General features: G+C 36.3%; 1 protein-coding gene across 3 annotated transcripts in view; it reads left to right on the top strand.

The window, feature by feature from the left end:
• Positions 1-27,965, top strand: part of SCAF8 (SR-related CTD associated factor 8) — a 101,445-nt gene that overhangs the window by 53,481 nt on the left and 19,999 nt on the right. For 2 of the 3 annotated variants that reach the window (XM_068938651.1, XM_068938650.1), the window contains exons 16-20: positions 603-733; positions 2,201-2,345; positions 2,902-2,982; positions 3,602-3,823; positions 4,471-6,184. In XM_068938651.1, coding sequence (XP_068794752.1) covers positions 603-733; positions 2,201-2,345; positions 2,902-2,982; positions 3,602-3,823; positions 4,471-6,170 — 2,279 coding nt within the window. In that variant the 3' untranslated portion in view covers positions 6,171-6,184. Of the gene's footprint in view, positions 1-602; positions 734-2,200; positions 2,346-2,901; positions 2,983-3,601; positions 3,824-4,470; positions 8,917-27,965 lie in introns of those variants that run through there. The other variant, XM_068938648.1, reaches the window with a different exon arrangement.

Below are 27,965 nucleotides of genomic sequence, written 5' to 3'. Positions count from 1 at the left end.
TAATCCAATTCTATATGAGAGACAATAATTTTCAGGTCAAAATGTACCCATTCTTTAAGTAAAAAATGTATATAAATGTCATAAGAATTGAAACGTGAAACGTTACTGAAATACGTTCAAAGGATTATATTGTCCTTCAAATGCAAAATTTTTTCCCTTGTGTTGGTGGAAGTGAATCTGAGGAAGAGGAAAAACGAATAGATTTGGTGTGTGTTTTGTTTTAATTGGGGATCTTCTGTCATTATAATCGAGCCAGCTGGTAACGTAGATATGTTGTCAACAGTAATATGTAGAAAACTGGAACGTCGTCTGTGTTACAAATTACAAAATGATTGTTGGAAAAACTTGACAAGTTTTAAAGATTCAATTTATGTACCAGCCTAATTAAACAGTATATTGCAAGTGATTAGAGGTTTTGATCTTATTTAAAGGAAAAAAATAAATATAATTGCACTTGCTGTTTTAATAGTAATTTTGGAGAACATTTGTAATGACTCTATATAGATAGCAGATTAAAATTTGGTGTTTAAGAGTACTTTTTAGTATGTGAACCAAAATAACACCTTAATTATCTTTTTATATAAAAATATACCTTTCTTAAGAATGGGAAACAGCCAGAAGCTCAGAAGCTGCTAAAGAAAACATTCAAACTACGCAGAGTACTGCAGTTGATAAGAGCACAGTTATTACAACGCAGACAGAAGCTTACACGCAACCAGTCACTATGCTGCAGGTTTGTATTAAAGTTTGAGTTTACAAAACCTCTACAGATCCGGAGGGGAAAGTTTATATTCAATACAGATAAACTTCAGTGCTGAGTTAGATGTATATTTATCTCTGAAACACTTGAGAGTCCTTTATCTCATTGCCGTAGCACAAAGTATCTCAAACTTGAGTAGGCTCTGAAATAAAGACTTAAATGCTGAAGGCAGAATGAATGTTAAAGTACTGGCACCTTAGTTTTTAAGGAGAAATTGAAGTGAGCAAACCACTAAAGCACCTGTCTGTGAACGGAGCAAGTCAATATTGTGTTCACTTGTGCTTGTTAACTCTTTGCTTTTCCCCATATATATCAGGTCTGAGTAAAAGTTTGAATTACTTTCCCAGTAATTTTAGGCAGAATTTCATAAGGACAATCTCATCTTTAAAAGAGCGGATTATTCAAAGGAGTATGTTGTTGAAATCGGATATAGGGAGTAATTCATGAGAATCTGACTCTCTGCTGCATTTTCTTCTTTCCACTAAAACAGAATTTTTATTAACTTCTAATCAGTAGTAGAGTATTGTGGAAGGCTGGAGGAGCATGGTGTGTTTTTCCTCAAGTATACAACACAGTACATGTTTATCAAATACTTATTCAGATGCTTTTTGTCAAACTCTTTAAATCCTTTTTATTTTGACCAAATGAAATTGCAAAATGAAAAGCAGTTAATGAATATAAAACTCTTCTGTATTCCTATTTTAATTCATTCATCTTTATTGCTGTTTATAATTATTTCCAGAATTGAGCGTGTCCTTTGTGGAAGTTTGAGCTTTTTTCTTCTCATAAAAATTGTCTTCGGCCTTTTTATTTCATCTGTTTCCTAGCATACACTGTGATCAGTATATATTTAAATATGTGTATTTAATCTTTTATTTTGTTGCTTATTACTCTTAACATTCTACATTGAATCAAAAGGCATAACTCAAACAGAAGTTTGAGAGATAGGGGATCATTTTCAGGGTTTCGTCCAGATTATTGGCCTGAAACTATATGTTAAGCTCTCAGATTTCCAATACTGTTCTAAAATATGTGAATTTTTCTAACGAGAACGGAATCACTGTTTTTTAAGTGCTCTCAGATTGCCTTTTTATCTACATTTTTCTTCCTTTTCTCTTTCTCTTCCTTTTTGTATTCCTCTCTCTCCTATAGGTAAATTTTCTTGAATAAGTACAGTATCTAACCATGTATTTTCAATTATTTTTAGAACAAAGAAAAGGTAGCATAGTATTCTTCCAGAGTTCTTGTTTATCTGTAGTGTAGGTACCATTTCGGAATGCTATCTCATGCTTCTAGGTGTTCAGAATTTATGCAAAGCCTTTGGTACGTTTACTACTTAACAAGAATTGCAGTTGAGTCAGTTTATCCCTCTTTCAGTGCCACTGAATGCTGTAAGTATTGAAGTTGCTTGTTTGTTTGTTTTTTTTTCCATCAAAAAAGATTCCGGTAGCTCCAGCTGTGCCTGCTGTTAGCTTAGTTCCACCTGCGTTTCCTGTCACAATGTCTGTCCCTCCTCCTGGTTATAGTGCAATTCCTCCTCCACCCTTCTTGCGAGCAAGTTTCAACCCTTCACAGCCACCTCCAGGTAAGTTAGCAAAAATGAAGTTGAGCATGCAATAACTTGTGTGTGGTCTATGTACCTCGTGCTTCGTACACTTTTCCATCAGTTGTTGTTTACTGTTGGAGCGAGTTGGCCTTTGAATCTCTAATTTAATCTAGTATGGAATTTCTTATGTCTAACTTGATATTATTTCCTATCAGTGTATTCAGTGGAGAATGTTAATTAAAGCTAAATTATTTTTGATCTTTGATTTAAAAAAATAAATAAATAAACAAAAAGAAAAAATTCTCAGCATTACTCTCCTATCTTTGGAAAATGTGGAAATTATGAAAGATGAACGTTGAAAGTTTCTTCTATAGATATTGCTGACAGAAATCATTTTGAAAGATACGCATGCAGATCTTTTACAATAAAAATGACCACTTTTGAAAACAACCACCGTTGGTACCTCTTCCCATACATCTGTTGTTTGCTTGCTAATCCTCAGTGAAGCAACTTTGAGGATGAATACTGTTAGTGAGATTTAAAATGCAAGCTTTTATTTGCTTTCCAATGTAATAAGGTCATTTTTTCCATGTAGGTTTTATGCCCCCCCCAGTCCCACCTGTTGTCCCACCACCTGTTGTCCCACCACCTGTTGTCCCACCGGTAGTTCCAACATGTAAGTTTAATTCTTCTAATGATTGTTGTATGTCATGAAAAGCTTAATTGTTTGATATACTACTTGTTAATTAATCAAAAGTGCGTTAATTCTGTCTAATGGAAAATAGTAAGGTGCAGGTTAGCTGTTTTAAGTAGGTATTGAGAAAAAGATTTACAAAGCTTTTCAGGTTGACTGAAAAATAATACTTAAAATGGAGTAATTGAAAAAAATTATGACAAATGAATTATTTTTTATTCATATTTATGCGTTAATATTTGAGCTTGGTTGTATACAAATTCCGGTGGGTTTTTCTACTTGAACTATTTGATGTTGCTAAATAATTTGTAATAATTTATTTTTGCCTCAGCCTTTTAACTGTATCCGTGCAATGTTTTAAATTGTCTGTTAAAACGTACTCATTGCTTAGGTTGCCAGCAGTTCATGGTTACTACAAAAAATTAAGTACTAGAGTGCTGATTGAGGATAAAAAGTACTATCGAAAACATCATAAATCTTGTGGTAATTAAAGCAGTTTTGGTTATTTTGATTATATGATCCAACAGCTTACCCTTTGCCAAACTAAACTTGAAGGCTGAAAGTGTGCTTATTGTGGGACGTTTCTGTGATTTCTCTACAGCTTTAGTACAGCCTCCCTTACCAATTGCACAAGAGGCGATGAAAGATGTTCCTTTTACTAGCCTTGTTCTACCAGTTGGCACAGTTAGTAGCAATATAGCTACTCCAACGTTATCTGCTGGAAGTGTTTTTAATCCTCTTCCAAGCAACAAACCAGAATCAGATGAAAAAGGCTCACATCTGACAGACCTTCAGATTTCTTCCAGTGAAAACAACAGATCTGGTAAGAAATATTGTTACGTTCTTATATTTTCACATGCAAGAAACATCGTATTTTTGAATCTTTATGTAGATCCTTCTCCGTTGCACTAATAACTACAGAGTAGGAAGTTTTAGGCCAGGTTTCATTTTCAATTTAGGAGGAAGGAGTGATGGGAATCATCTTTATTATCATCTGATCGTTGGTTTCTGGCATCTCGTGCTCAGGGGATGAGTCTTTGTAGACTTGAGAAATAAAGCTGAGCCACTGGAAGCCCTTTAAGAATACTTTTTTTAAAAGTGCGTTCTTTCTACATAAGTGACAATGGAAAGGAGTAGGAGAGGGTAGGATGGTATAGTATCTGAAGAATTTTATCAAAGTTTTTGACACTTCTCTTTCACAAATTGGGTGATGGTTGTGGGGTTGGTCAATTTTAAGCTGCTCTACATTCTTTGCTGTGTAGAGGCAGTGGTTTCCGTGGCTTAGTATGCATTTATCACGTATGTGATTAAAATGGTCTATGTCCATTATTCAGAAACAGTGACAGATCTCGTCAGTATCATCACTCTGACTGTGTTAATTGAATAATGGATTAAGCTGCAATTTGTTGTGAATACGCTGTGTTACATTGGTAATTTCTGTTAACTGTTCTTGTTGTTGCTACGTTTTAGTGCAAAATGATGTCTCGAGTAGCTCTGGACTTGTTGGAGGAGTGCAGCCACCCAGCGTTTCAAGCAGTTCTGGGCTTACCGGAGAAGGGCAGCCACCCAGTGTCTCAAGTAGCTCTGGCCTTCCAGGGGCAGTACAGCCACCAAGTGTCTCAAGCAGCTCTGGACTTGTGGGAGCAGTGCAACCACCAACTGTTACAAGCAGTTCTGGTCTTGCAGGAGGAGTGCAGCTACCCAGCATCTCCAGTAGCTCTTCTCTTACAGGAGGAGTTCAGCTGACCAGCGTCTCGAGTAGCTCTGGACTTATGGCTGGAGTGCAGCCACCAAATGTCTCAAGTAGCTCAGGGCTTTTAGCTGGAGTGCATCCACCCAGTGTCTCCAGCAGCCCTGGGCTTCTGACAGGAATGCAGCCACCCATTGTCTCAAGCAGTTCAGGACTTCTGGCAGGAGTGCAGCCACCCAGTGTCTCGAGCAGCTCTGGGCTTCTCATAATGCCACCACCCAATGTTTCAAGTAGTTCTGGACTTATGGGAGTGCCACCACCAAATATTTCAAATAGTTCTGGACTTCTGGCAATGCAGCATCCAGCTGGGGTTCAAAATATGCCTCATTTAAGTATTAGCAATCAAAGAATGCCGGGAATGCCCATTTTAGATATCCGTCCAGGCCTAATGCCCCATTCACCTGGACCAAGGTTTCCATTAATGCAACCTGGAATACCACCGCAGCGCAGTATTCCTCCCCCAGCAATCCTTGATCCGTCTCTCCACCCGCCACCTCGAGGTCCTTTTCCCCCAGGAGATATTTTTAATCAAACAGAAAGACCTTTTGGAACGCCAGGAAGACAAAATATTGATAGCATTGCTAATTCAGAGAAAAGACTCCCACTTGGCGGCGATAACATTCAACAGGAAGGAGACAGAGATTATCGCTTTCCTCCAGTAGAAAATAGAGATAATCTTAACAGACCATCCCCAGTGGATGTCAGAGATTCTGTTGGACGACCACCAGTTGATCCAAGAGAGGGTATAGGAAGACCTCCAGTGGATGGAAGAGAACATTTTGCTAGATCACACGTAGACATGAGAGAGAATTTTGGAAGACCAGGTATAGATAATCTTGGTCGAAGGGAGCATTTTGGTTTCAATTCAGAGAAGCACTGGGGACAGAGAGGAGATTATGATGAAAGAGAGCACCATGCCTTCCCTATTTATGGTGGCCCTAAAGGCTTCCATGAAGACAGAGAGAGGTTTCGGCATGTAAACTATAGGTTTGACAGTAGAAGTGGTCCCAATTGGAATAGAGGATTTGAACAAGATGCTCACAGAGATTTTGATGACCGCAGAAGACCCTGGGAAAGACAGAGGGATAGGGATGACAGAGATTTTAATTTTTGCAGAGAAATTAACGGAAACAGGTTTGGAAGAGACAGAATGTCAAACAACTGGATCCCCCCTCCACATCCAAGGGTATTTGAATATTTTGATGGGGCCACTTCGCAACGCAAAGCTGATAATATGCCCCAGGTAAATGGTGAAAATACAGAGACACAAAGTCAGCCGCCAGCTGCACAGGTGCAGGACGATCCAGAACTTTATGAAAAACTGACATCTTCCAGCGAGATAAACAAAGAGAAGAGTGACACAGAAGCTGATATAGAAAGTGAACCAGTGGTAGAAAGCACAGAAACTGAGGGGACATAATCATCACTCAGTAGGTAAAAGATACCTTTTGTAAAGTTGTCATCTCTCTGTAATAGATAAATGGCTGACTGGACCTTAGCAGTTCACTTTTGTCTGCCAGAATTAAGTTAATCTGATGTTCATGTTCATCTTTCACTTAAATAACTGTACAACTGACTTGTATAGAACACTGTTCTTAATTTGAACATGGTAGGTAAACTTTTTTTATTTCTCTGGTAAAGCATAAACTTGCCCCCACTTGCTTTTAATTTCACAAAGATAAAACAACAGCTTGTCAAACAAAGACTTCCTATGGAAGAAAATGGAATTTTTTAGATACTACCCTTAGGTTGGCTATCGAAATTGTTATACTTGAAAACAGGTGCTGGTGTATCTTGTCCGTGTTTTTAGGCTGCTGCAGAATTTTAAAGTATAGACAAAGCTGTGATATTTTATGTTCCTACAATTTGGCAGAAAAAGAAATGGCCCGTGTCATTTAAGGAGCATAACACAGAGATTAAAAGTGATTTTGTAAAATCTACACTATAGTCTCTGTTTTCTCTAAAGTAAGTGTTTGTGATTTGTTCCTCGTACTGCAGTGGGTTTAAAAAAATGAAAAAGTACATTTTAATGTTGGGTGCATTTTGTTTTTAGATGCCAATAAAGCATATTTGTTTGATAACAGTGTTCTAGGTATTGTATTTTTTTAAAAAACTTGCAAGCTATAAAAACTTGGAATCAGCTATGATATGTGCCTAGATAGTTGTTGCAGAAGGTTTATATTACTTTGTAAGACCAATGCAACAGTTACATGTGCAAGAAGGAAGCATATACTTTTTACGTTGAAAATCATGCAGTCATATTAGTTGATGTATATATCATGTATGTAAATATTTGTGTAAACTGTATGTAGATATCACTATTTCTGTGCGTGCCCATGTATGTGCACACACTCACAGAATAATGTAGACAGTTTAATAAAATTGAAGTGAAATTAGGGTATAAAAATTTGCCTTTCACCTTCTTTACGTAGTAAGAAAACATTTATTTGACTTCAGTGTGCCATGTTTGTGTTTATCTTCTCCTGTTCATAGCTATATATGTTCTTACTACTTCTAGAAGGTGGAACATGATATACTGTAAGGATATACAGTAGGATTTTAGGTTACTTTTTGAAAATGCAGATATGCATGAAGACAAAACTTAAGCAAATAATTGCATTGTCTTATTCTGTAATATATTTGATATTCTGGATAGGTAGTGGTAGCATTAAAGAATTTTGTGGTTATTTGTTTTCAGTAACTCTCCAAAGTCCAGAATCGTTGCACAAAAAGTAAAAAGCTGTTGTTGGTCTAAAAAAAGCCTACGTATTTTTAACAGAAATAAGGGGCTTTGTGTTTTGGTGGCTTAATATTGAAATAGAACCTCTTGCTAAATTGTTGAGAAGAATTGACTGCTTAGGTAAATTAGTAACACTGTTCTCTCATGTTTCACTTAACTTTGCTGCTTGTATATCCTTCAAATTAATTGGTGGTGAAAGATTTGGCTATATGGTAATGTGAGATTTTCAATTTGTCCTCTTGAGTTCATTCCACCAACTTTTTTCAGCATAACTTCTGTTGAAATTCCATGTCTGAAAGTACCTTTCACTGAGTTTTGAGAGTGCTTTTTTTTTCTCTCAAGCGTGCTTAATAGGATCGAAGAGTAGATTCTGTTAAATCAGTACCCCATTGGTAGAAGAAACATTTTTAGCTCAGATTAGATTTCTGATCTTTATCATTAAAGCCTAAACAAGCAAGTTTAAATTCCCCTCCCACTTCCCCAAAAGGGACGAAAATACGAGGATGTCATGTGAGTGTAAAGCATAAGCATGCCTTGAATGTAGAGTCAAGTTATGTATGTATTTGTTGCCTTCCCCCTTGGCGGGAGGGGTGGTATTTATTCATTTTGTGTCATGGTTCAGTTTTAAACTTATTAGGACTCTTATTCTGGATAGCAAAGAAACAGTCAGCTTAATGAAGATAGCCTTTTGAAAGAGCAGACATGAATGATTCTTTCGGCTGTGCAAGTAGTGTTATTAGGATGTCATGAGATGTGCGTTAAATAATTGTTGCTTTGTAATAGACGTTGCTGACATGCTTGTTACCAGAACATGTCTCAGGAATTGAGATGGACGATATTTAAGGCAAAAGTACCTTCATCTGCAGACTCTGTGGATCAAAGAACTTGACTGATGACGCTGCACCTAGCAATAGTATTCTGGTCAGGCGTATGTGGTTGTGAAAGTCCAAACACACAAAATAGCTGTAAGGTTTTTTTTGTGAAATTAAGTGATTTTGTTATTTCATTTAATATGTGCAGATTGAAAAGATTTTGGTTACAGAGCATGCAAATACTCAAAATCAGCCATGAATATTGGCAGTAGCTTTCCTTTTCAAACATTTTGTTAAGTACTTTTTTTAAACTAAAAGTTAATCTCTTTTGCATTTTTCTAAACTGGGACTTGTAGTATGCCAAATTTCTCACAGTATGATGGTGCGGGTAAATTATCAGGTGAGAGAGGTTAAAGTAATGCAGCTGATAGTGATATAAAACAATGTATTATTTATGATTTTTCATCTTTGGTAGTATCCTTCAAACATTAATAAATTGATTACTGTATGTGTAGTAATACTACTGTATGTAACACTACTAGTATGTGTGCTATACCATCAATTTCTGATAGCTATTTTAATTTGTTCATGGAATAAAAGTTTATTGTACAGTCTTTAGCTTCATCGCCTTTAGAGCTAGGACTATTCCATTTCTTATTTTATTAATTAATATAGGATGCATACAAATATTACCAAAGGAGACGTATTCGGCAGGGACAAAATATTAGCAGATAGGGAATGGTTTCTTCGTCTTTTCAGTTAAGATTTTTAAATCTTTCAGAGTCTGAGTGAAGACTGTCCTCTCTCACTGTAAATTAAGCCGTCATAAGCCAACACTTGCACAGAAAGGAACTATCTAATATCCAGATCAATTCCTTGATGCAGTTCAAAGTACAGGAATATAATTTTTGCAGATATAAAGGAAAAGGTGAGAATAGGGCAGAAAGAAGATGGGAGCCAAGCATTTGGGCAGCAGTTCTGGCCAGTATAAAGTTTCCTCTGGTGATGAAAGCTGTCGATTGCAGCAACGAAATAACCTAATCTATAATGCTTTATCCATGTTTTTATTTATATAAGCAATATGTATATTGAAAAACAGCTTTGCAGACAATGCAAACAACGTATTAGGCATACACAGTTATTGGAAAACCTTACACATTAGCAAGTTGTCTTAAGCAGCCAGTGATTCTGACTGTACTTCAGCAGAAAACTGTATCTGTACAAATTACGAAGATGAAACATAGCCATTATTTGCTATAATGACATGATTTCTTTGCTGGAGTTTTCTCTTCTGTGGAGTATTGGTACGCTTTCTTTTTTTAATGTAGTGTTTCACGTTATTATTACAAACTCAATGGCATAGATTGTTAGATTGTTGTAGTGGAATAGTATGCCACTCTTCGAGGCATTTCAGTAATTTAAATGACTTTATTTATGAAGTCAAGGCAAGACAGGAATACTGTGATCAACCCTGTAGTGTGGTATGAGTAGGCATTACTTAAGCACTGTGGGAAAATTATCAAATAAGTTGTCTATAGAAGGTATTTGTAAAATAAGCCAATTTACTCCAGAGAGTTCTCCCAAAATACTCTATCAGCAGTTTTGAACGTGTGTGAGGATACACTGTGGCTGTGAACACTTGAAGTACTCATTTGCTTGATTCATGTTCCACTAACTCTCAAAGCTTTGGTTCATTTAATTTCAAATTGGAAAAAATGGATCTCAGATTTCCTCCTTTGTGTTTCCAGTAACATCTTTAAAAATTACATAAGAATGGTGGCTTCTCTGTTTAAATAATGGGAGGTGAACAGGTATAACCTCTTCAGAATACTAGGAGTCACCAAGAGTAACTAGGGCAATTTTTCATTGCTGTTAATTAAGGTAATGAAAGGATTTCTCCTTCCCTATTGACAATTATTACTGATTCTTTGAATTTTAGATTAGTTAAATTTTCCTTTAAAGTGCTGGCTTACACAAGTAAGAACGTTCTGTCAAGTCTACGTCTTGTGTGAAGGATTATGTTTGGACCTGTTTTAGTCAAATTATTGCTGATGAGAGATAGATTTAAAAGGCATGAAGGCAGGGTATCTCTCAGTGCTTTTCTACAGAATATGTATTTTTAAGCCTTTACTTTGTTTTTTAAATTCAGAGATACTTATCTGAACACGAATGGCAAAAGCATCTTTCTGTCATACCGTTTCACCGTGTTCATTCACATCAGCAGAAACCTTGCAGTGGCAAAGAGTATATCTCACTGGACGAACTTCTTAATAATAACTAGCCTTATATCTTACATTTCTGCTTTGAAGGGTCATCTTTGTGGTGGTTTTCACTCCATGTAGCCCGTACAAGTTCTAGAGTAAACTTTAGATACTCAATAAACATTTTGAAGTTTGTTTTAACATATGTCCATGATGTTTCATACTCAAGAAAGGTCAAGCAGAGCTACAGAAATGCGAACACGTAACATTTTTTTAAAGGTAGTAACTTCCAGCAAAGTTGTATATGATCTGAAACATGCTTTTTGTCAGAGATAAGATGATATGAGTCTTCTAATAGTTCTGAGGTTGCTAAGCTGTAAAATTGTATTAGCCTTAGTTCTTACATTCTTTTCTATCTTGCACAGGCTTCATAGAAAACAGTAGTCTCATTGAACATCCCAGTCGTAGAATGTTTTAGAATATCTTAGAATATTTTATCTTAGAATTGGCTTTGCTACCAAAGATTAGGAGAAGAAAAGGAGTAATGATGTTCTCTTAAAAATTGGGTGCAATTGAAGATGAGTGTATTTTCACTTCCTAAGAAGTTTAAAATAAGTTTAAAATGCACATTTCAGCACTTGTATAGCAGCAGTGATAGTGATATCTTGGGTTTACTAATCTTAGTCTATACTTTGTCACTTTTTTTTAACAGTTAACTCATTAATGCTTTTTTTTCCCCCCTTCTATCAGGTGAGATTATATTAATGCCCTTAGTCAAGGAGTGGTTTTATGCTTTACAGGAAAAATCTGGTCAGCGAGTATTTCAACCTGTAGATAACTTAGTTTAACTGTTTGGCTTCCTGATTGGTTAATGCTTTAATGCTGAAACATTCCCCTTGAATGATTTTGCATATGCCTGTATCATAATGGATATAAGGATTCGCACTAGCATGTCTCAAGATTTTTGTAGAAATGAAGAAAAATAATGAGATTCTTGAAGGTAGATGACTTGATGTGTTTCTAAAACTAGGGCGCACTTCACATACTGTTGTATTGATCTACATATTGGAGCATTATAACTGTGTGCAAGCCAGTGCAAAAAATCTTTACTAGGTAAAGAGCATCGAATGGATAACTGGATGGTAACTCAGACCTAGATAGATAGGATTCATGTAGGCCATAGATGCAAGGCACTTTGGATCTGAATGCGACTTCCACACAAAAGGAGGGACTACAATATAATTACATCCAGCAAACTGAGAAATGTAGCCTAGCCTCCCACCCTTTTTTTCTGGCAACACAAAAAAAAAATCAAAGCATGAATAGGAAATCCATTAAATAGTTTCAGAGTACTTGAATTCTCTTTTCAAAATGTATTTGCTTTCTTCCAATTAAAGCAAGCTATATCATTGTCACTGTAGTTTATCAAGAGAAAAAATTGTTTAGGTTTATGCTGCTTCTGAAGTAATCAGACATCTTTCAGCAGTGCAGTGAAATACAATTTTCAGTGTGCCTTAATTTCTTCCCTATATAAAGGAACATATGTTGTAAACTTTAGGCAAAAATGTGGTCAAAATAAGCAAACTGTTGTCTAGAGAATTTGAAGTGTAATTTAGGGTTCTATAATTTTTTTTTTTAGATACTACTGGAATGACAAAAATTAAATTTTCTATGTAAATAATACTAAATGGAGACTTAACTTTGCAAACATTTATAAAAAATTGTATAGAATATAGGCTATTCTACCATACACAAATATTGATTTTTTTCATTTATTGTCCTATACATGCAATATGTTATTGTGTCAAGTAGTGTCATCACAGAATTCCTCTCACCGCAAATTAGAAATATCTTTGAATTACATAATTGAATTACATAATTAGATTATTTAAATCTAAGACAATCAGAAGTCTTTCTCTTGAAATTCGTGATTTACTTGTGCAGTGTAGTGACCCACATAAGGAATTCAGTTTTGAGAACGAGAACCTTGTTGATCCAGCTATCTGTGATTTAAGAGGTCTCATTCCATTATATATTGAAACTAAATTGAAATGTTTGCGCATTCATTTGGAATTTTATTATTAGAAGCAAAATTAATGGCATATTCTCAAATTTCTTTTTGATGAAAAATTTTACCATATTAAAAAGATTGTGCAAGATTGATGGGATGTAGTTCTATGCATTCTTAAAATGAGTGAGGAATCCATTATTTTTATTAAAATAGAAGCCCTTGAAGTAATGAAGTTAAAGATTTTATTTATACAAAATGTTGAAATGTAGTCTTAATTTTTTGTGCATCCTGTCTGCAATTTTTAATTTGTATGTATGCTTTTTTATATGCTTTACATCTGCAATCCTTGTAGCATGATCAAAACTATTATGGAAAATAGAAAAAAATGGCATAAAATGGCAAATTCTAGCAGACTTTGAGAATATTGTACAGATTGGACGTGTATATGCACAGTGGATAATGTTGTTTCAGAAACAATAGCTTGCTAGCCTAACTTGAAGTCAAATAAAAACTCAATTACAAAACATTAATAAATCTTTCCTTTTTTTTAGATTTAATAAAAGCTAATGCACACATTCTGATTAAATATTCACTGATTAATAAGGATCCAAAGATGATGATTAGTCCTGAGCATTTTTCTTAATGTTGCTCATATGCTCAAAAAAAAAAAAAAACCCAAAATGCTAAATGAAAACCAGGAAACTGTTTAGCTATATGTGTAAATATTTTTAAGGCTACAAGTTTATTGGAAAAAATGGCTTAATAGAAAAGTTAATATATCTATTTGGGTATTTTTTAAGCAGTAGATACTGCAGAACACAGAAGACCTCAAGGAAAAGGGTGATAAAGAATATTTTATTTATGAAGAATGTGTTGAACTGAAATGTCAGTTTAAAATCCAAGATTTGGTTTTTCCCCCATTTGAGTTCTCCCCAATCTAAGTACTGACTTTATTCAGGGTTCTAATCTGAATGATGGTTAGAGGATATTCTGATTTATTTTATTTTTACTCACCTCTCATGTTCATGTACATCACCAATAATACAGGTACAGACAGCTGCTGAGGAGTTGGGAGTGATGTTGTTTGGGACAAAACTATCAGAGAAATCTCAGTAAACAGAAGAGGAGGTTACTGAATTGTGTAAACTACAATCTGAAGCTTTATTATTGAGTAATGTCTGCTTAGTACAGAGATAATTTCTCATTAATTTTTAGTATCTCAGTAGTTAAAAGGAAGAATGCATTTCTCTCTTAGTAGCCTCACAGTTTGGAAAGTCCTAGCTATAATATAATTTACTTTCTGCTATCTGTAGAAAATACAGTCTTTTTGATAAAATTTATTACATTGATTTTCATGTTATTTCTAGAGACTCAAAATAACGCTTATTCAGCCTTAATATAAAAGCTGTGTATGAAATCCTGCTTCAGTTGTTTACCGGTAGGTGTTGACACCGGCTTCACTGGATCCAGAATTTCAAACCCTTTCTCTTGTGTGTCTTAGTTGCTTCTGCCACAGCTTTTAGAAAAGCAGATGGTAGAAGATTATCTGGTTCTAGCTTCATTGTCTGATTTTTTGCTGCTTTTAAGCCTAAAGTCTTCTAGAGTTCGCCCTGCGCCTTCAATTTTTTGAGAGTCTGAGAGTATGAGGGGGTAGCTTGTACTAAGTGTCTGAAATATAGCCAGCCGTATACTCATCTATGATGTGGTAGGAAATTCATAGAATAAGAAAGCAAGCAACTTAAAGCTCGTTAAATACACTGGTCTTCGCTTCTTTCTCTCCAGAAATCTTCCCAAGCAAATTATATCAATACAGCTTGTAGCTTTGTAGAGCTGTTCATTGTTATTTGTCCAGAATCCATGAGGTGTACTCATCTTCTTTTCTCCATCTGCTTACTGCTTTTTTGAAAGGTTGTATTTTGTTCAAGTAGCTTAATCTTCAAATGATTTAAAGAAAAAGTAATGTTCTAGGTTAATAAAGTTTTCTTCATTGTAGAATGCACTGCCTAACAACTCTCCTCAATAATTTTTATTTACCAGTGAAAAGTTCTTTACATTTCTGTATGAACTAGAGTAGAGATAAAAATGGATGACACGTTAAAAAAAAAAAAAACCAAAAGCAAAAGACAAATAAAAATTTTATCCAAAAGATATGTATTTTTGGTCATGATCGTTTGAGTCCAGCATGTCCAATGATATAACTAAAATGGCACTTTTCCCACCACCTAGCAGTTTAGGCTGTCAATGCTTTTCACAACTTACATGCAGCTTGAGAAGTTAGGCACAAGTTAGAGTGACCTCGGGAGTTATCCCGTGCAACACAGTTGCACAGTGTGATGAATGCAAAAGTCTTACATTTCCCTTCTCCAAATAATGTATAAGCTTTCTTATTCACAGTGAAGAGATTTAAGCTAAAAATTACCTGAAAATGATGAAGGATTTCACTTTTCCCAAATTCAGAAATTAATTTATTCTAAATGTGTATGATCTTTTGAGGAGAGAGCAAACATATATGAATCCACAAGGAATAAATATGCAAAAAAAATTTTTAAACCTTCCCAGCAATTTTATGGATAGGATAGTAAGACCCAAGAAAAGTCTGCTAGAGAACTCAAAAGGTTTTAACTTGTGTTCTGCTCTACCAGACTGACTGGCTTTTTTCGAAAGCCATCTATTTGAAAATTATATTTTCTTACAGGAGCTCAAGAAATTTCACTGGTTTTCTTTTGTCTCATTCAGTTTTTTTCTGAAATGGTATCTAGTAAACATTTTATAATAACATTTTGAAATGATACATCTTGTCTCAGTAATTGTCTAGCATTGACTTGAGGTACGTACTGCAAGATACACAATACCTTAACATTTATTATTGTTAAACTATTGAAGTATATTTATTAACAGCCATTTTGTGGAAGCTTCTGGAAAGCTTAGTCACACTATTTACAATCTCTGCATCACGTGAAAGGATACACGATGCAAATGCATGTCAAAATGTAATATGCTCCTCTTGCTGTGCATCTTACAGTCGTGGGTTCCTCTAGCTGAAGCATCTTTTTGAGTTTTGCCTTCTACTCTTACTCTGTCAAAGTTAGTCTTGGGTGTATTAACCTATAGATTCAAGTGTACATCATCTATGAAAATCAGGTGAATATTTAAAAATCTAAATTAAGTTAGGATTTTAAATTTAACTTTCTGTGAAGTATTTGGTTGGTTACACCAGATTTTTATATCATTTGGTGGTTAGTGTCTTACTTTTTAAGTAAAAATAAGCAAAATTGTCAGTATAAGTCTAGGCTTGAAAGCTAAAACAGTTGTGTCGAGATCTCACAACTATAAAATCATTGTATACAAGAACAATGTTAAAACATAGCCATTACCAAGAATTCTTCAGTTTCATTAAGAAAAGAAAAAGAAAAGCCTGTAGGAATGTCTTCAAAACATGATCGTTGTATAACAAATATACTGCTGTCTGAATTTGGGGAAACATGAAATCATGGATAAAAAAGATATGAAGTAGTCTCATTTATCTGAATGGAGTGTTGACCGACTCATAACAATTGACAGTTCATACCGTTAGACAGTGCCACATTTTCAGTGGCAGAGGAGATGCGGCTATGGGTGAACAGATAATTCCTTAGAAAATATATTGTTTTACTGTTATTTTTATATTTAAATTTTTTTACACAAACTGTCACAGACCTGCCATTTAAGCAGTGGAGAATCTGTAGACTTGCCAGAAAATTTAGGAATAAGAGTTTGGATGATGAGGCACTAATATTTATAGTAACATTTCTGTTTACTGAAAGAGAATTTCAGCCAGTACTGTAGGTGAAAAATAGAGAAATCTAAGTGAAAATGAGTGAATTGCACTGAATATCTAAAGCAAGTTTCATTTACACTGGGATACCTTTTTCCCAGGACTGTCATAAAGTCTTTTTGCAAAAATTCTTTGCTTCATACAAGGATTTTTTTCTCCTCTCTTCGAAAAGTGTATGTTAACTGCAAATTTCTTCTCCTTCCAAGGTAACAACTGTCTAGTTGAAGGGATCTTTCTTTTTCAAGCTTTAAAACAATTCTAATCATGGCAGAGTTGTTTTTTAAAAAAATTTAGCACTTACTAGTGTGTTAGTAGAAGCTCAATCATCTTTTGTTTTTTCAGTTTAAGGAATCAAAATGAGGAATACATGGGGGAAAAAAGTGTATGTAGCATACTTTGGAAAGGCTCAATCTTGTCTGTGTTGGGTTTTGTTACTTGAGAGTATACTGTTTTCAGCCTTATGCTGTAGAAAATGGTGTTCTGGTGGGCTGTGACACAACCTTAATTACTTTGGCACTTTGACTTGAAAAGCCACGTGCCAGAGCTTTTCATCTCAAGGCTATGAAGTAACACAGGGAGTCCAGGCAAATCCAGGCAGTGCTGTGTATTATGGATGCATCTGCAGACTGCTAGAGGTGTACCAGCCTTGAGTAGTATAGACGCAAGGCCCCAGCTGACCTATGGATCCAGGCTTTTGTTTCTGTTTGAGCCACAATAAGATTATTACTATGCTGGGTAGCAGAATAATCTTTTCTACTGAACTTTGTCAGGTGGTTCATGTGTCACTTCAAAAAAGTCTATTTGTGAATATTAAGTTAACCAAAAATATGTTCTTCAAGTTAGTCATTGCTAGCTGGTCAAATTTGTGAAAGCAGTGCTATACTTGAAAAGAGCCATGTTAAAAGCGGGAAAGGAGAGAGAGATATGCTTAAACCACTATAAATGCTTGTTCGCATTGTTTTTAAAACAGATCGAGATATAATAGGCCTGTGAATTCCTATTTGCAGGTATCACTTTCCAGGGAAAGGTCAAGAGTTAAATTCCAAAACTCTTCAGGGCTTTGACCTTTTAAAGTACTCGTGATAGGTGGATGGCTCAAACATACTGTCCTCTTTGCATCTGTCTTCCTACACCTTGTCCAGTCTTGACCATGGTTGGCCACAACCCACACAAAAATGCTACACCCCATCATCATCAGTGTTCCTAACCTAGATGTTCTTCAGCCTCCCTCGGTAGCCTTTTCAGTCCTCCTATACTATTGTTCTCAATTAACTTCTTAAAAAGTTTGAAATATTAAATTTGGCATGCTTTCTTTGGTACACCTATGTCTACCGGAATAACAAAATGCTTCCCCAACTTTTATTTCCACTCTCTTTTGATTTCTTCAACAAAGGTCTTTGCAATGAGCATGTCAAAGCTGATTATTATTGCATGGTTTCCAGCATCTCTAGTCTGAAAGTGAAGATGTTTTTATGTGTTTTAAAGGAAATGGAACACTGAACAGTTTCCTTATACTCTAACTAGTCCTTAATGCTTCTTCTCACACCAACGTAAAACAGTGGTGTCCAACCAGCCAGTGCAGCTTTCTCTCATGAGGAAGCAAGAAAGTAGGTGCAGTATGTTTCATAAAGTTTGGGTTTACAGTTTCCATGAAGAGTAACTGCTCAGGCTGATGCAGTGAGAGATGCCTGTGAAAAGAGTGAGTCTCCATTGTCAGGACACCTTACGCAGTTTTGGCCCCCTCTTTGCAGCAAGCCCTTGGATATAGGCCTAGAATGACAGCTGATTGAGTTGCTCCCATTGTTAACTATTACTTTTAGTGGGGCTCTAGGACCTTTTAAGACTTACAAGTCCAGGAGTTGGTTATCCCTTTAATAAAGTGTGACCAGTTCTCAATCATTCATTTCAAATACTCTTGGAATACTATGATTTGGAGCTTTGCCTACTAGTACTAATAAAGAACGCAGATATTTAGAATGATTAGGTCTTGACTGTGACATGAAGGAGACAAATACCCCCTCTCTCACATGCACACACACCTTTTTCTGTCTTAAAAAATACTGTAGCTATTTCACTACTGAAATCTCTCCTGCATTAAATAGAGAAAGCTTAATACAGTAAGGGTGGGGGAGATGCATGTCCCCTGCTCGCAGAATTAATTGACATTTGATGTGGTGTAGATCCTTATACTCTACACCAGTGCCATTCAATTTTCCATTTTCAGGTGGTAGTTGAATTTTCTTTCACTGCTATTTCTAAAGCTAACACGTAATCTGGCTGTACAGAGACTACGGTATGAGATGTGAATTAGTTTCTTTTTATCCTTTTATCTTTTATCCTTTACCCTTTAAAGTTGCATTGGTTCCATATACAATGTGCTCCTTGAAAAAAACACCTTACTAAGAGTTAATTTCTTCCCTCAAAAATTGTTTCGTGCATTTATTTCCGTCTGAATGCATCAAAACGTAATAGAGTGAGAGGAGTATGCAAAAATGAGCAAACAGCATCAGAATAGCATGGGAGCTGGGAAAGCTACTCTGTGAGGACTAAGGATTGAGTTGTGTGCGGAGGCAGTAGAGGTATTTGAAGCTCACTCACATTTCCTGTGTCTAATTAAATTATATTTTATTCTGCACTCTAAAGTTGTGAACATTTCCACAATCAAATTCAGAGATAGTAGCAAGGCATTATGTGGCAAAGTACACTGGGATTTTTCTTTCAAGAGATACTGGTTTTGTGAGAATTCAAATTAAACAGTATAGAACCTTCTGTCACAAAGATGCAGAATGTTAGGTATTCAAAAACATTTTCTAAGAACTTGCCTCTTTTGTTAGTGATACAGTGAACTTGAGACTTGATAGTCCTTTCTTTAGTATTTTAGCATTGATTAAATTTGTTTTTTGAAGTGGCAGCAGTGAGCCACAGTGACTGGTTGTGGGGTTTTGATGCACTGTGAAATTAAAGGTCTTGTGAAATATGTTGAGTGAAATTACTGGGTTTTATATGTGTTTCACTCAGGTGTCATGCAGAAGAGGTGCCTACCTAGCTCATAAGGTTATCTGGTGAGGATTATCACAGCCATACTTCAGCATTGTTTGCTTTGCTGTATTTTTTGATAATTTGAAAGTTTCAAAGGTTTGGGTTATTTCAGCTTCATCAAAGCCATGTAGGTTTATGTGTAACCCCATGAACAGTGAAGAAAATTGTTGTAAAATAAGGAAAAGTGATAATTAAACAACATGATGTTTGGAAAAGCTACATTAAAGGGGGGAAAAAGTGATTTTAAAGAAACTATTAAATACTAAATCCTATTTTCTTGTTTATGTGAGTAGGATGTCATTCCTTGTTTGGTAGAAATCATAGTCAAAGCCAACTGAAGTAGCTGGTGAGAAAATATCAGGCTTACTTTTAAATAAAATGTAATAACTGACTTCAGTTTCTTTGCTAAGCTTTTTAAGGCTAGTTTAGTGATTGGAAAAGAACAGAATACTGAAATCTAACAAGATGCTCATTTTAAAACACAGTATTTCTGAAAGAATGCAAGTAGACTCTAGCAACTGTTAAGAAGTTATGGTAAAACATAGGGCCAGTACTTTTGCCACCTATATGGAATATCTTTGAGCAAAGTACACTACCCAATATTAATCTTCTTTTTGTAACTTCAGAATAAAACATTTTTCCAAACATTTATTCTTTTTCATTTTTGTCAGTAATTTTAGTATCATAAGATGACTTTTCTTCCCTCAGTTTTGCTTCAGATTGGTTGTTTCCTGAAGCTTGGTTGCTTGCTGCTCTGAAGCCAGCAGAGGGTGCACAGAACATGCTAGTCACAGCTATTTCTTCTCAGGCCACCGAGTTACTGATACACGGAAGCCAGACAGCTGCCCAGTTCAGCCCTATTGAGATGAGGTACCATGTAACTAAAATATGATTCTCAAAATAATTACGTAATTGTGCTTCAGTGCACTGTTTTCAGTCCAACTTGTGAGGGTACACGGCTAGTTGGTGATAATCTTCTGCTCTCTTGTATGCCAGGCTCAGGGTAAGAAGTAAGGTCTTAATCTTTTAAAGACCCACTAAAATTAACAGGGATTACACATTCATCATTTTGAAGGATCAAGGCCTCCTTTAAAAATTATTGGTGAATCTTAATTGTTTATCACCTTGAGAGTTTATAAGAAAGTTTTGTGAGTGGATGTTTAGTTGTGAGTTATATCCCTGCCTTTTTGACTGACCGTGACAAAAGACTCTTTACGCTAGGCAGTGTTTGCACTGAGGCTCTGCAGGTAGCTACGGCACTCCTTCCCCACTCAGACCTCACAGTTAGCGTTGCCTGCCCTCTTGCAATTTGTATCTTATCTACCCCATAACAAAATAGTTCAAGGGCCTCGATAACTTCTAAAAGTTTGTTTCCGTTTACAAATCCTGATGAGAAGCAAACAGTGACTGCCCTGGGCTAGTTTTTGTCAGAATGCTTCTGCTCTGTTTCATCCTGCAGCACTTCTTATTTTATAGATGAGAGAAACATGATCAGGAGAGCTCAGTTAAGAAATGCAGTAGGAAGAATCTGTTTTTCATTATCTCTAGAAGGTATTTTTTCTTAGCCCTTAAGAATGCACTATTTAACTGCTGCTTAGTAAGTTTTATTATGTGGAGGAGTATTTTTTTTTTTTAAACAATATAGCATATAAAGTCTGAAGGAGGACCAGCTGTGTGTGTTTCTGAAGACAACTGGGAAAAGAGCTTTTTCCTAAAGCTGTCTGCTCTTGTGTTGGGGGCTAGGATTTGGGTTGCTTTATAGATTTGTTACAGCTTTTAGTAGCATGGACTCTGATCCGTCATCTTTTGCATGTGATTATACCCCTATATTTATAGGGAACCTCAGTGACATCAGTTTTCTTTGCAGACTTGTAGGTAGTTATATTGATATAGCTGCCGATTCTCTGAACGTGATTACAGGAGTGCTCTACCCCATTAAAGCATTAATAGAACTTGTTTCCAGAATAGGAAAGCTGTAATTTTATATTCGTGCTTTCTTGATGTTTCTGGATAGTGTGACTCCGGTGAGTGATACACTTTGTCAAATGGCAAACTTAATCATGTTTAGACTGTTCGTGTTGATAAGGCATGTGTTTTATTATCAACTGTGTACAAAGTTAGCATTATCACAGTAATCTGAGCACTACGCAAAAGGAGGTCGGCAGCTCTCAGTGACCACCCATTTGAAAACCTGATTCTCTGGTAGTGACTTGTTTTTCTTTTCAGCCTTCTCCTGCCTCCTGGCAGGGCTGCTGGTATCTCACCACTCCTGGAGTGTGCCACGTGTCTGTGCAGTGCCGTGTTAAATCTGTTCTGATGTCAGCATATCCCACCAATAGCAATAGTTCAGAAACTGGAAAGTGGATGTAATCTTAAATTTTCAGCTATGGTCTACTTCTCTAATATCAGTGCTGTGAGAAATACTGTGAATGCTCTACAAATAAATTTTGCGTAGTTTTTGGTCATGTAAATGATCAAGTCTAATGAATAAAGACAATCCTTTGGTTTTAACTGCCTACAAGTTTGGTCAAATGTGGGCAGTATTTATTTTACTACACGCATCACCTAAAGGAGTTCGTCATGAAATCATTGTCGTTATGCAGCCTGTTTAACACTGAATGTATTTCAATACTGAATATATTATTCAGTATATATAAAATGTATTTATATGTTTAGGTGTATTAATATTCACTAATAATATATTCAGTGTTTTGAATATATTGAAAGCTTAAGTACATTTTATATATATGTTTATAGTTTCAGTTGCTTAATGTAAAATATAGATGCTGTTTTCAAAGAAGAAATACTACAGCTTCGGGTTAAACATAAAAGGAATCTGAATATGTTCAGCATGTAGGAACACAGAGTTATGGCACCTGAGCAGTCCTAATTTAATCTCTATAACAATATTGCAAGGAAAGGAGAGAAAAAAAATCCATAGTTCAATTTCACATTGTAAATTTTAAAATACACTTATTTCCAGTGTGATAGCATTACATGATATCATTTTGAGGGAGTTGTGTCCCACAGCAAGGCGTTTTGATCCTGTGTTTTGTTTGGATTGATATTCACCCTTATGTCTGGATATCTGAGTTTCTAATGCTTGTTTTTAGAATAATTACATAATCTTATGAATTAGCTTACCATAAATCAGTGAAATAATCTCATAGCTTAATTCCATTTTAACATTTCTTTGTTCTGTAATTTTTTTCAAATACATCTTGTTTTTCTAACATCTTGTTGGAATCAAATTTGTTTTATTAAATACATCTTGTTTTTTGCTTATTTCTAGCAGGCCAAATTCATCTGTGGCTTAGTTATATTGTAATTAAGTATCTTTGAATCTCAAAGCTTTTTAAAATTTTCTTTTTTAGTATCGCTTGTAAGAAAATATTTCTTCATTCCCATTGAGCCATTTTTTTTTAGTAGCTCTTAAGTGAAAACAGAAACCTAAAACTGCAGTTATCCTAAAAACCTTTTCTTGTGTACTTTCAGATGTCTTCTGACGCTATTCTCTTCCCCCAGCAGATTGTTCTTGTAGAGGTAGGAAAGCCTTAATCTGGATTTGGAGTACATTTATTTAAAGAAGTAGTCTAGACTGAGGTTTTGAAGCTGCTGCTGTTTGTTGAGATCCCTGGAAATATGCTAGCAAAATTGACTGATCACTTCAATGTCATACAGGAAATTTCAGCCTACTTACAGTGCGGTTTGCTTTTCTTAGGTACTTCTTGCATAAGTTAAAACATGGTCCACAGATACCCAGGATGCACAGGTCGAAAACCAATGACCTAGGCAGTTCATTATTTATATAATACCAGCAGTTATTTATTTTCTGGATACAAAGAAGCAAGAGTTTCGGCCTCAAAGAACGCCCAGATGCCCATAAACTGACTAAAGCTTCTAATATTTTGATTGTTAGTCTTACAGAACAACATGGATTCTGCAGTGAAATGCAGTCTCTAGCTAGTATATAATAGGTTTGAAAACTCTCATTATTTGTGCTGTACTTAGTCTCAGTTGTACTGGCTTGAAGTGGTTAAGAGGGGGGGATGATGAAAGGAGACTTGTATCTAAAGGGGCAAGTGCTTGGAGGTCTGTTTTACTTTATAAAAATCTTGATCTCGTTCCTAATAAAATTAGTTTGAACACAGTTTGGACCAGTTGAGATTTGCTTTCTTGGCAGTGTGATGTCTGTGTTGGTTTCCGTAGTCCACTAGTACCTTTAATACTTTGTTAATCGGATTTTGTATTTAAGTTTTTTTTTTCCGGATGCTTTGTACTCGATGCATCAAAAACACCCCACAGATTTACTTTTAGAATGTTGCAACGTGAAGGGAAATGCCAGGAAATTAGTGATTTTCCTGCGGTCACCTTCATTGTAAGTGACTAATTTCTCAATCACTTGTTTAATAAGATCTTTTGCGGTCCTTCCCTGAGATTCCAATCACCTTTGTTTTTTACCCTGTGGTACAGTGATCCCTTCTCACTCTGCTCAAGAACAATGTGATCGCAGTATTCTCTGTAGCTAGACAGTAACAATTAAACTCTTACCTTTTACTGTGAATTAAAGGAAGGAAGTAAAGGAGTATCTGGTTTTATACCTCTTTAGGCTTTTGGTATAAGTACATAAATAGCTTTTACATAGGCATGAAGTTTTATCAGGTACAGATTAAATAAGGTGGTTTTATAAAGTCTTGTTTAAAAAAACGCAAGGCATTGGGTTATTTTTTTCACGAGATGGTATTGACAGAAATCCTAACTTGTCCTAAACAGCAGGAAAGAGGTGTCAAGACAGGTTTATTTATATCAGCAAAATAAAAAACTTCTATAGGTCCTTTTCTTCTTGTTAATATTAAGTTGCATGAAAGACGTGCAAAGAATCTTTTCTAGTCAGCAGTAGCTGAATTTAATGTGGTAGGATTATAATGTTTGGTTGCTGTTTGAATTACCTTCTATCAGGGTAATGCAGTAGCTACAGCATGCACACCTTTTAACTAGATATCACTCTGTATGGAACAAAGGCTACCAGTTTCCTCATTCATAACCTCACGTTGTTACTTGTCTGTCTTGGATTGTTCTGCTCCAGTGCCATCTCGCCACCATATTACTCAGGGCATTTAAGTTGGTAAAATCTCATGTAGTCCTTTCCTCCTGTCAAGAGCTCTTCTTCCTGTGCTCCTCCTGTAGCGGAGAAAGAAAAATTTCCCAGCTTCCAGATTTCTTAGATGAGAGCTAGCCAACTCCTTTTGAGACAGAGAAGAAGCAGTATTTGAATGGTTAGTGAATAGTAACTGAAGAAGTGTCAAGTGGGACAGATTCAAAGACTACTTGGGTGGAGAAGCAAGCAGCAGCATACCTAATATGAAAGCCTTAAAGGCTGCTCTCCACATCAGGATCAGTGGAACGAGGAGATGGATGTGCTTTGTATGGCGACTTCGTTCCCGTGGCTGATGAAGGAATGCATATGGCTGTACCAAAGAAAATTGCATTGCCTGTTTAAAGTGAAAGGCAAAATTTAGTACATAAGTAACGACAAAGCAGATAGACATTTGATGACCTCTTCAAGTCCCAAATGTTGTTTACAAATAATGTCAGTACATAGATTCAAAGGGTGAGAACTGAAGATAAATAAAAATTACCACCTAGAAAATAAGATACATACTATCTATATAACTCTCTCATATATAAGAAATAAAGGATAATTTTGTTTTTCCATGTTTTACATTGTCATTGTAAATGACCTGACCCCGTATCAGGCCACAGCACACGTACAGCCTAGCTGCTGCAAAATGCTGTCGAGCTGCTTTCCTGCCGCACGTGCCTGTAGTCTAGATGCGGGGTCTGTAACTTGGATTTGGTACCTCAGCTGACCTGGGAATGTGCAATTGCCAGGGCTGTGGGGTGGGAGGGAGCAAATGATCTGTTCACCTCTTTCCTGTCCAAGTAAATCCATATTCAGAAACTTCTCATTCCTTGAAGAGTATATATTTTCAGTGGCATGTTTCAGGGGAGGGTTTACTATTCAGGGAATGGTATCAGTTTCCAAAGATCAGCTTTTTTAAGGATACTTCATGTATCAAGAAAATACTTGTGTTCGTGTCATTAGGTTATAAGCCACCTTACTGTCACTCATCCAGCAACTGGCATGCCTTTAACAAAAAACGAGCAAGGTGATGTTTCTTTGAGATACTGAATCTCAAGCAGTTCTGGCTGAGAAACCTAGACACTCTCCTGGCAACTTGACAAACCTTGAAAAAGCTGCTGCTTCTTATTTCATTTTATGGTTTTCCTATCTTGATTTCTTTTAAGATGCATATAAAAATGTATGAGGCCCATAAGAAATCATTATATCATTTGGAAAAAGTCAACGAAATTGCTTATTATTAGAGCCAATTCTAAATCTCCAACATAGGAAACTTTTTTACTGTCTAGAAAATAGATGTGATTTTGAGAGCAGGAACTATGTATGTATTCTATAATATGTTCATATTTTACATTGTTATTCTGCAGACACTCAACTCGTATGTAGAAGTGCAAGTATATATTAAAGGAACTGGCTCTTCCAAAGGCAAAGCTAACTCAGTTTGTAAAACCCTAAGCCTGTTTGCTTTGATTTCCTGGATTCCTGGAATTCCTGATTTCCTGGAATTCTTTCAGAGCTGAAGACAAGAGTTTAATGGTACAGGAATGCAGTGTCAGTGCATAGGAGAATCCTTGCATAATAACTAACATGCAAATGTTTGCAGAACTCAGTGTAGATCGAAAGGAAACTGCACTCATCTCTGGAAGGTTTGTCCATTTTTGGAAAGGCTATCCCTTGCACGCAAAGAAATGGAAGGAGTTTGGTGCTGAGCGCAGCACAGACGAGGCTTGCTGCCTGCCCGGCGAGCGCTCCCACCGCAAGTTCAGCTGTGCTGTTCCAGGCTCAGCCCAGCTCCAGGGCGTCTCGGCCTCTTCTGTGGGGTCAGCAGCTCGGGCCGATTACACTCTGTGAACGTGAGGTGACTTTGTGCATGGCAAATTCAGGTATCCCTGTGCTGTGTTGCTGGAGCTGGGACTGGAGAGCAAACACATATAATGAGTTTTTTTTAATAAAATTAGTACTAGGCCTTGATGATGTCTGGTCTGCCCGACACCACGTGGAGTCGCATAAAAGGGTCTACGTTACTGCCCTGGGCCTGTGTGGGGTTTTTATGGTTATCAGGACATCACAGTTCCCTCATCATTATGGGTATTATATCCCTGAAAAATATTTATTGTTCTAAAGCATATTTTAAATATTCAGCAAAGACACGACTAGAAATGTTAACTTACAGTAACTCAACTATCTCTATGGAAAGCAGAAAGATAGAAATTGTTCATACACATGCTAACAGAGAGCTCCTGCTCTTAAGATTTAAAGTCTAGGTATTTAAAATAGCCAGAATATTCTGGGAAAAAAATGACTTGCTTAAGGGTACACCGCGGATATGTGACTGAATAAGGCCTTTTGAGAGTCTGGCTTGGGTTCACAAGGGGATGTAGCCGGGCTGGTTAGATGTCTGCATCCCTTGTTTCCCAGGTTGCTGTTTGATGCGAGATGAAGCCCTCAGTTCCCTCCAGGGTTGCACTGGGCTGTCAGCTCTGCTGGCCCAGGAGGAGGCTCTGCCCCTGCTTGGCCACCCCCTCCCCATGGTGAGGCGCGATTCCCAAGGCGTCCATTAAACACACTTGGGCAGCTGGATGAGGTTGAGGCTGTTGCTTCAAGATCAATACTGAACCATACTGATCTTCAGAGGGTATAAAGAATGTTTTAATTCAATAATAGGAAAACCACTGCATAAGTATAAAAGCGGGTAGATAGAGCCTAGTAAGAGAATTGAGTCAAAATGAAATATTTAAGGTTTGATTAGATATGCCTCTAGTAAAGAAGATTTGAAAATTATTAGACCATTCCTTGTCAGGGGACGGATGGAAGAATTTAAGAAAACTCGTGAGAGGTTCCTGCCAGTTCAAATTAGACTGATATTATAGAGCAGATACAGTGTTTATTTTCCCTTTCTCTTATGTGCAAGCTAGTGGAGGAGGTGATGGATTTTGTTTTGGTGGCTATTCATTGCACAGTTTGCTTTGTGAATCCAAGGTTTCAGTAGTGACCCTCTGAAAGCAAAAATTTACAACTATTTAAATATATTATTTAATTGATGGCCTTCCTGCCTTCCTTTGTACACTTCTATTTTGTTCTTGACAAATTTTCAGGATCAAACCACATTGGAAGAGCTTGAAGGGCAAAGCTGAAGAAAAGAGATAGCAGTAAAAAAAAATCCATTGAAATATGCACATTGGGAACATGATAAACCTGTGAGAGTGCTCATTTAGACACTCAGCAGTGTTTTAACTGTTACTGTAGTAAATGCCTTTGATTTTTCGCTAATACATTGCAAAGCAGCTTGAACTACTTTCCTCACTGATCGTGTTGTTTGTTTTAATCATTCTTTTTTATGACTAATATTAAATTTAAGGCTCTAGATCCCAATCCAGCAAAGCACATAAGATATGGCTAGTCAGATTAGAGTAACTGGAATTTCTCACATGCTTACCCTTAAGCACATGTGAGCA

The sequence above is a fragment of the Struthio camelus genome, chromosome 3 (assembly GCF_040807025.1).
Source record: "Struthio camelus isolate bStrCam1 chromosome 3, bStrCam1.hap1, whole genome shotgun sequence".
NCBI lineage: Eukaryota > Metazoa > Chordata > Aves > Struthioniformes > Struthionidae > Struthio > Struthio camelus.
This window is presented reverse-complemented; position numbering and strand designations above follow the sequence as displayed.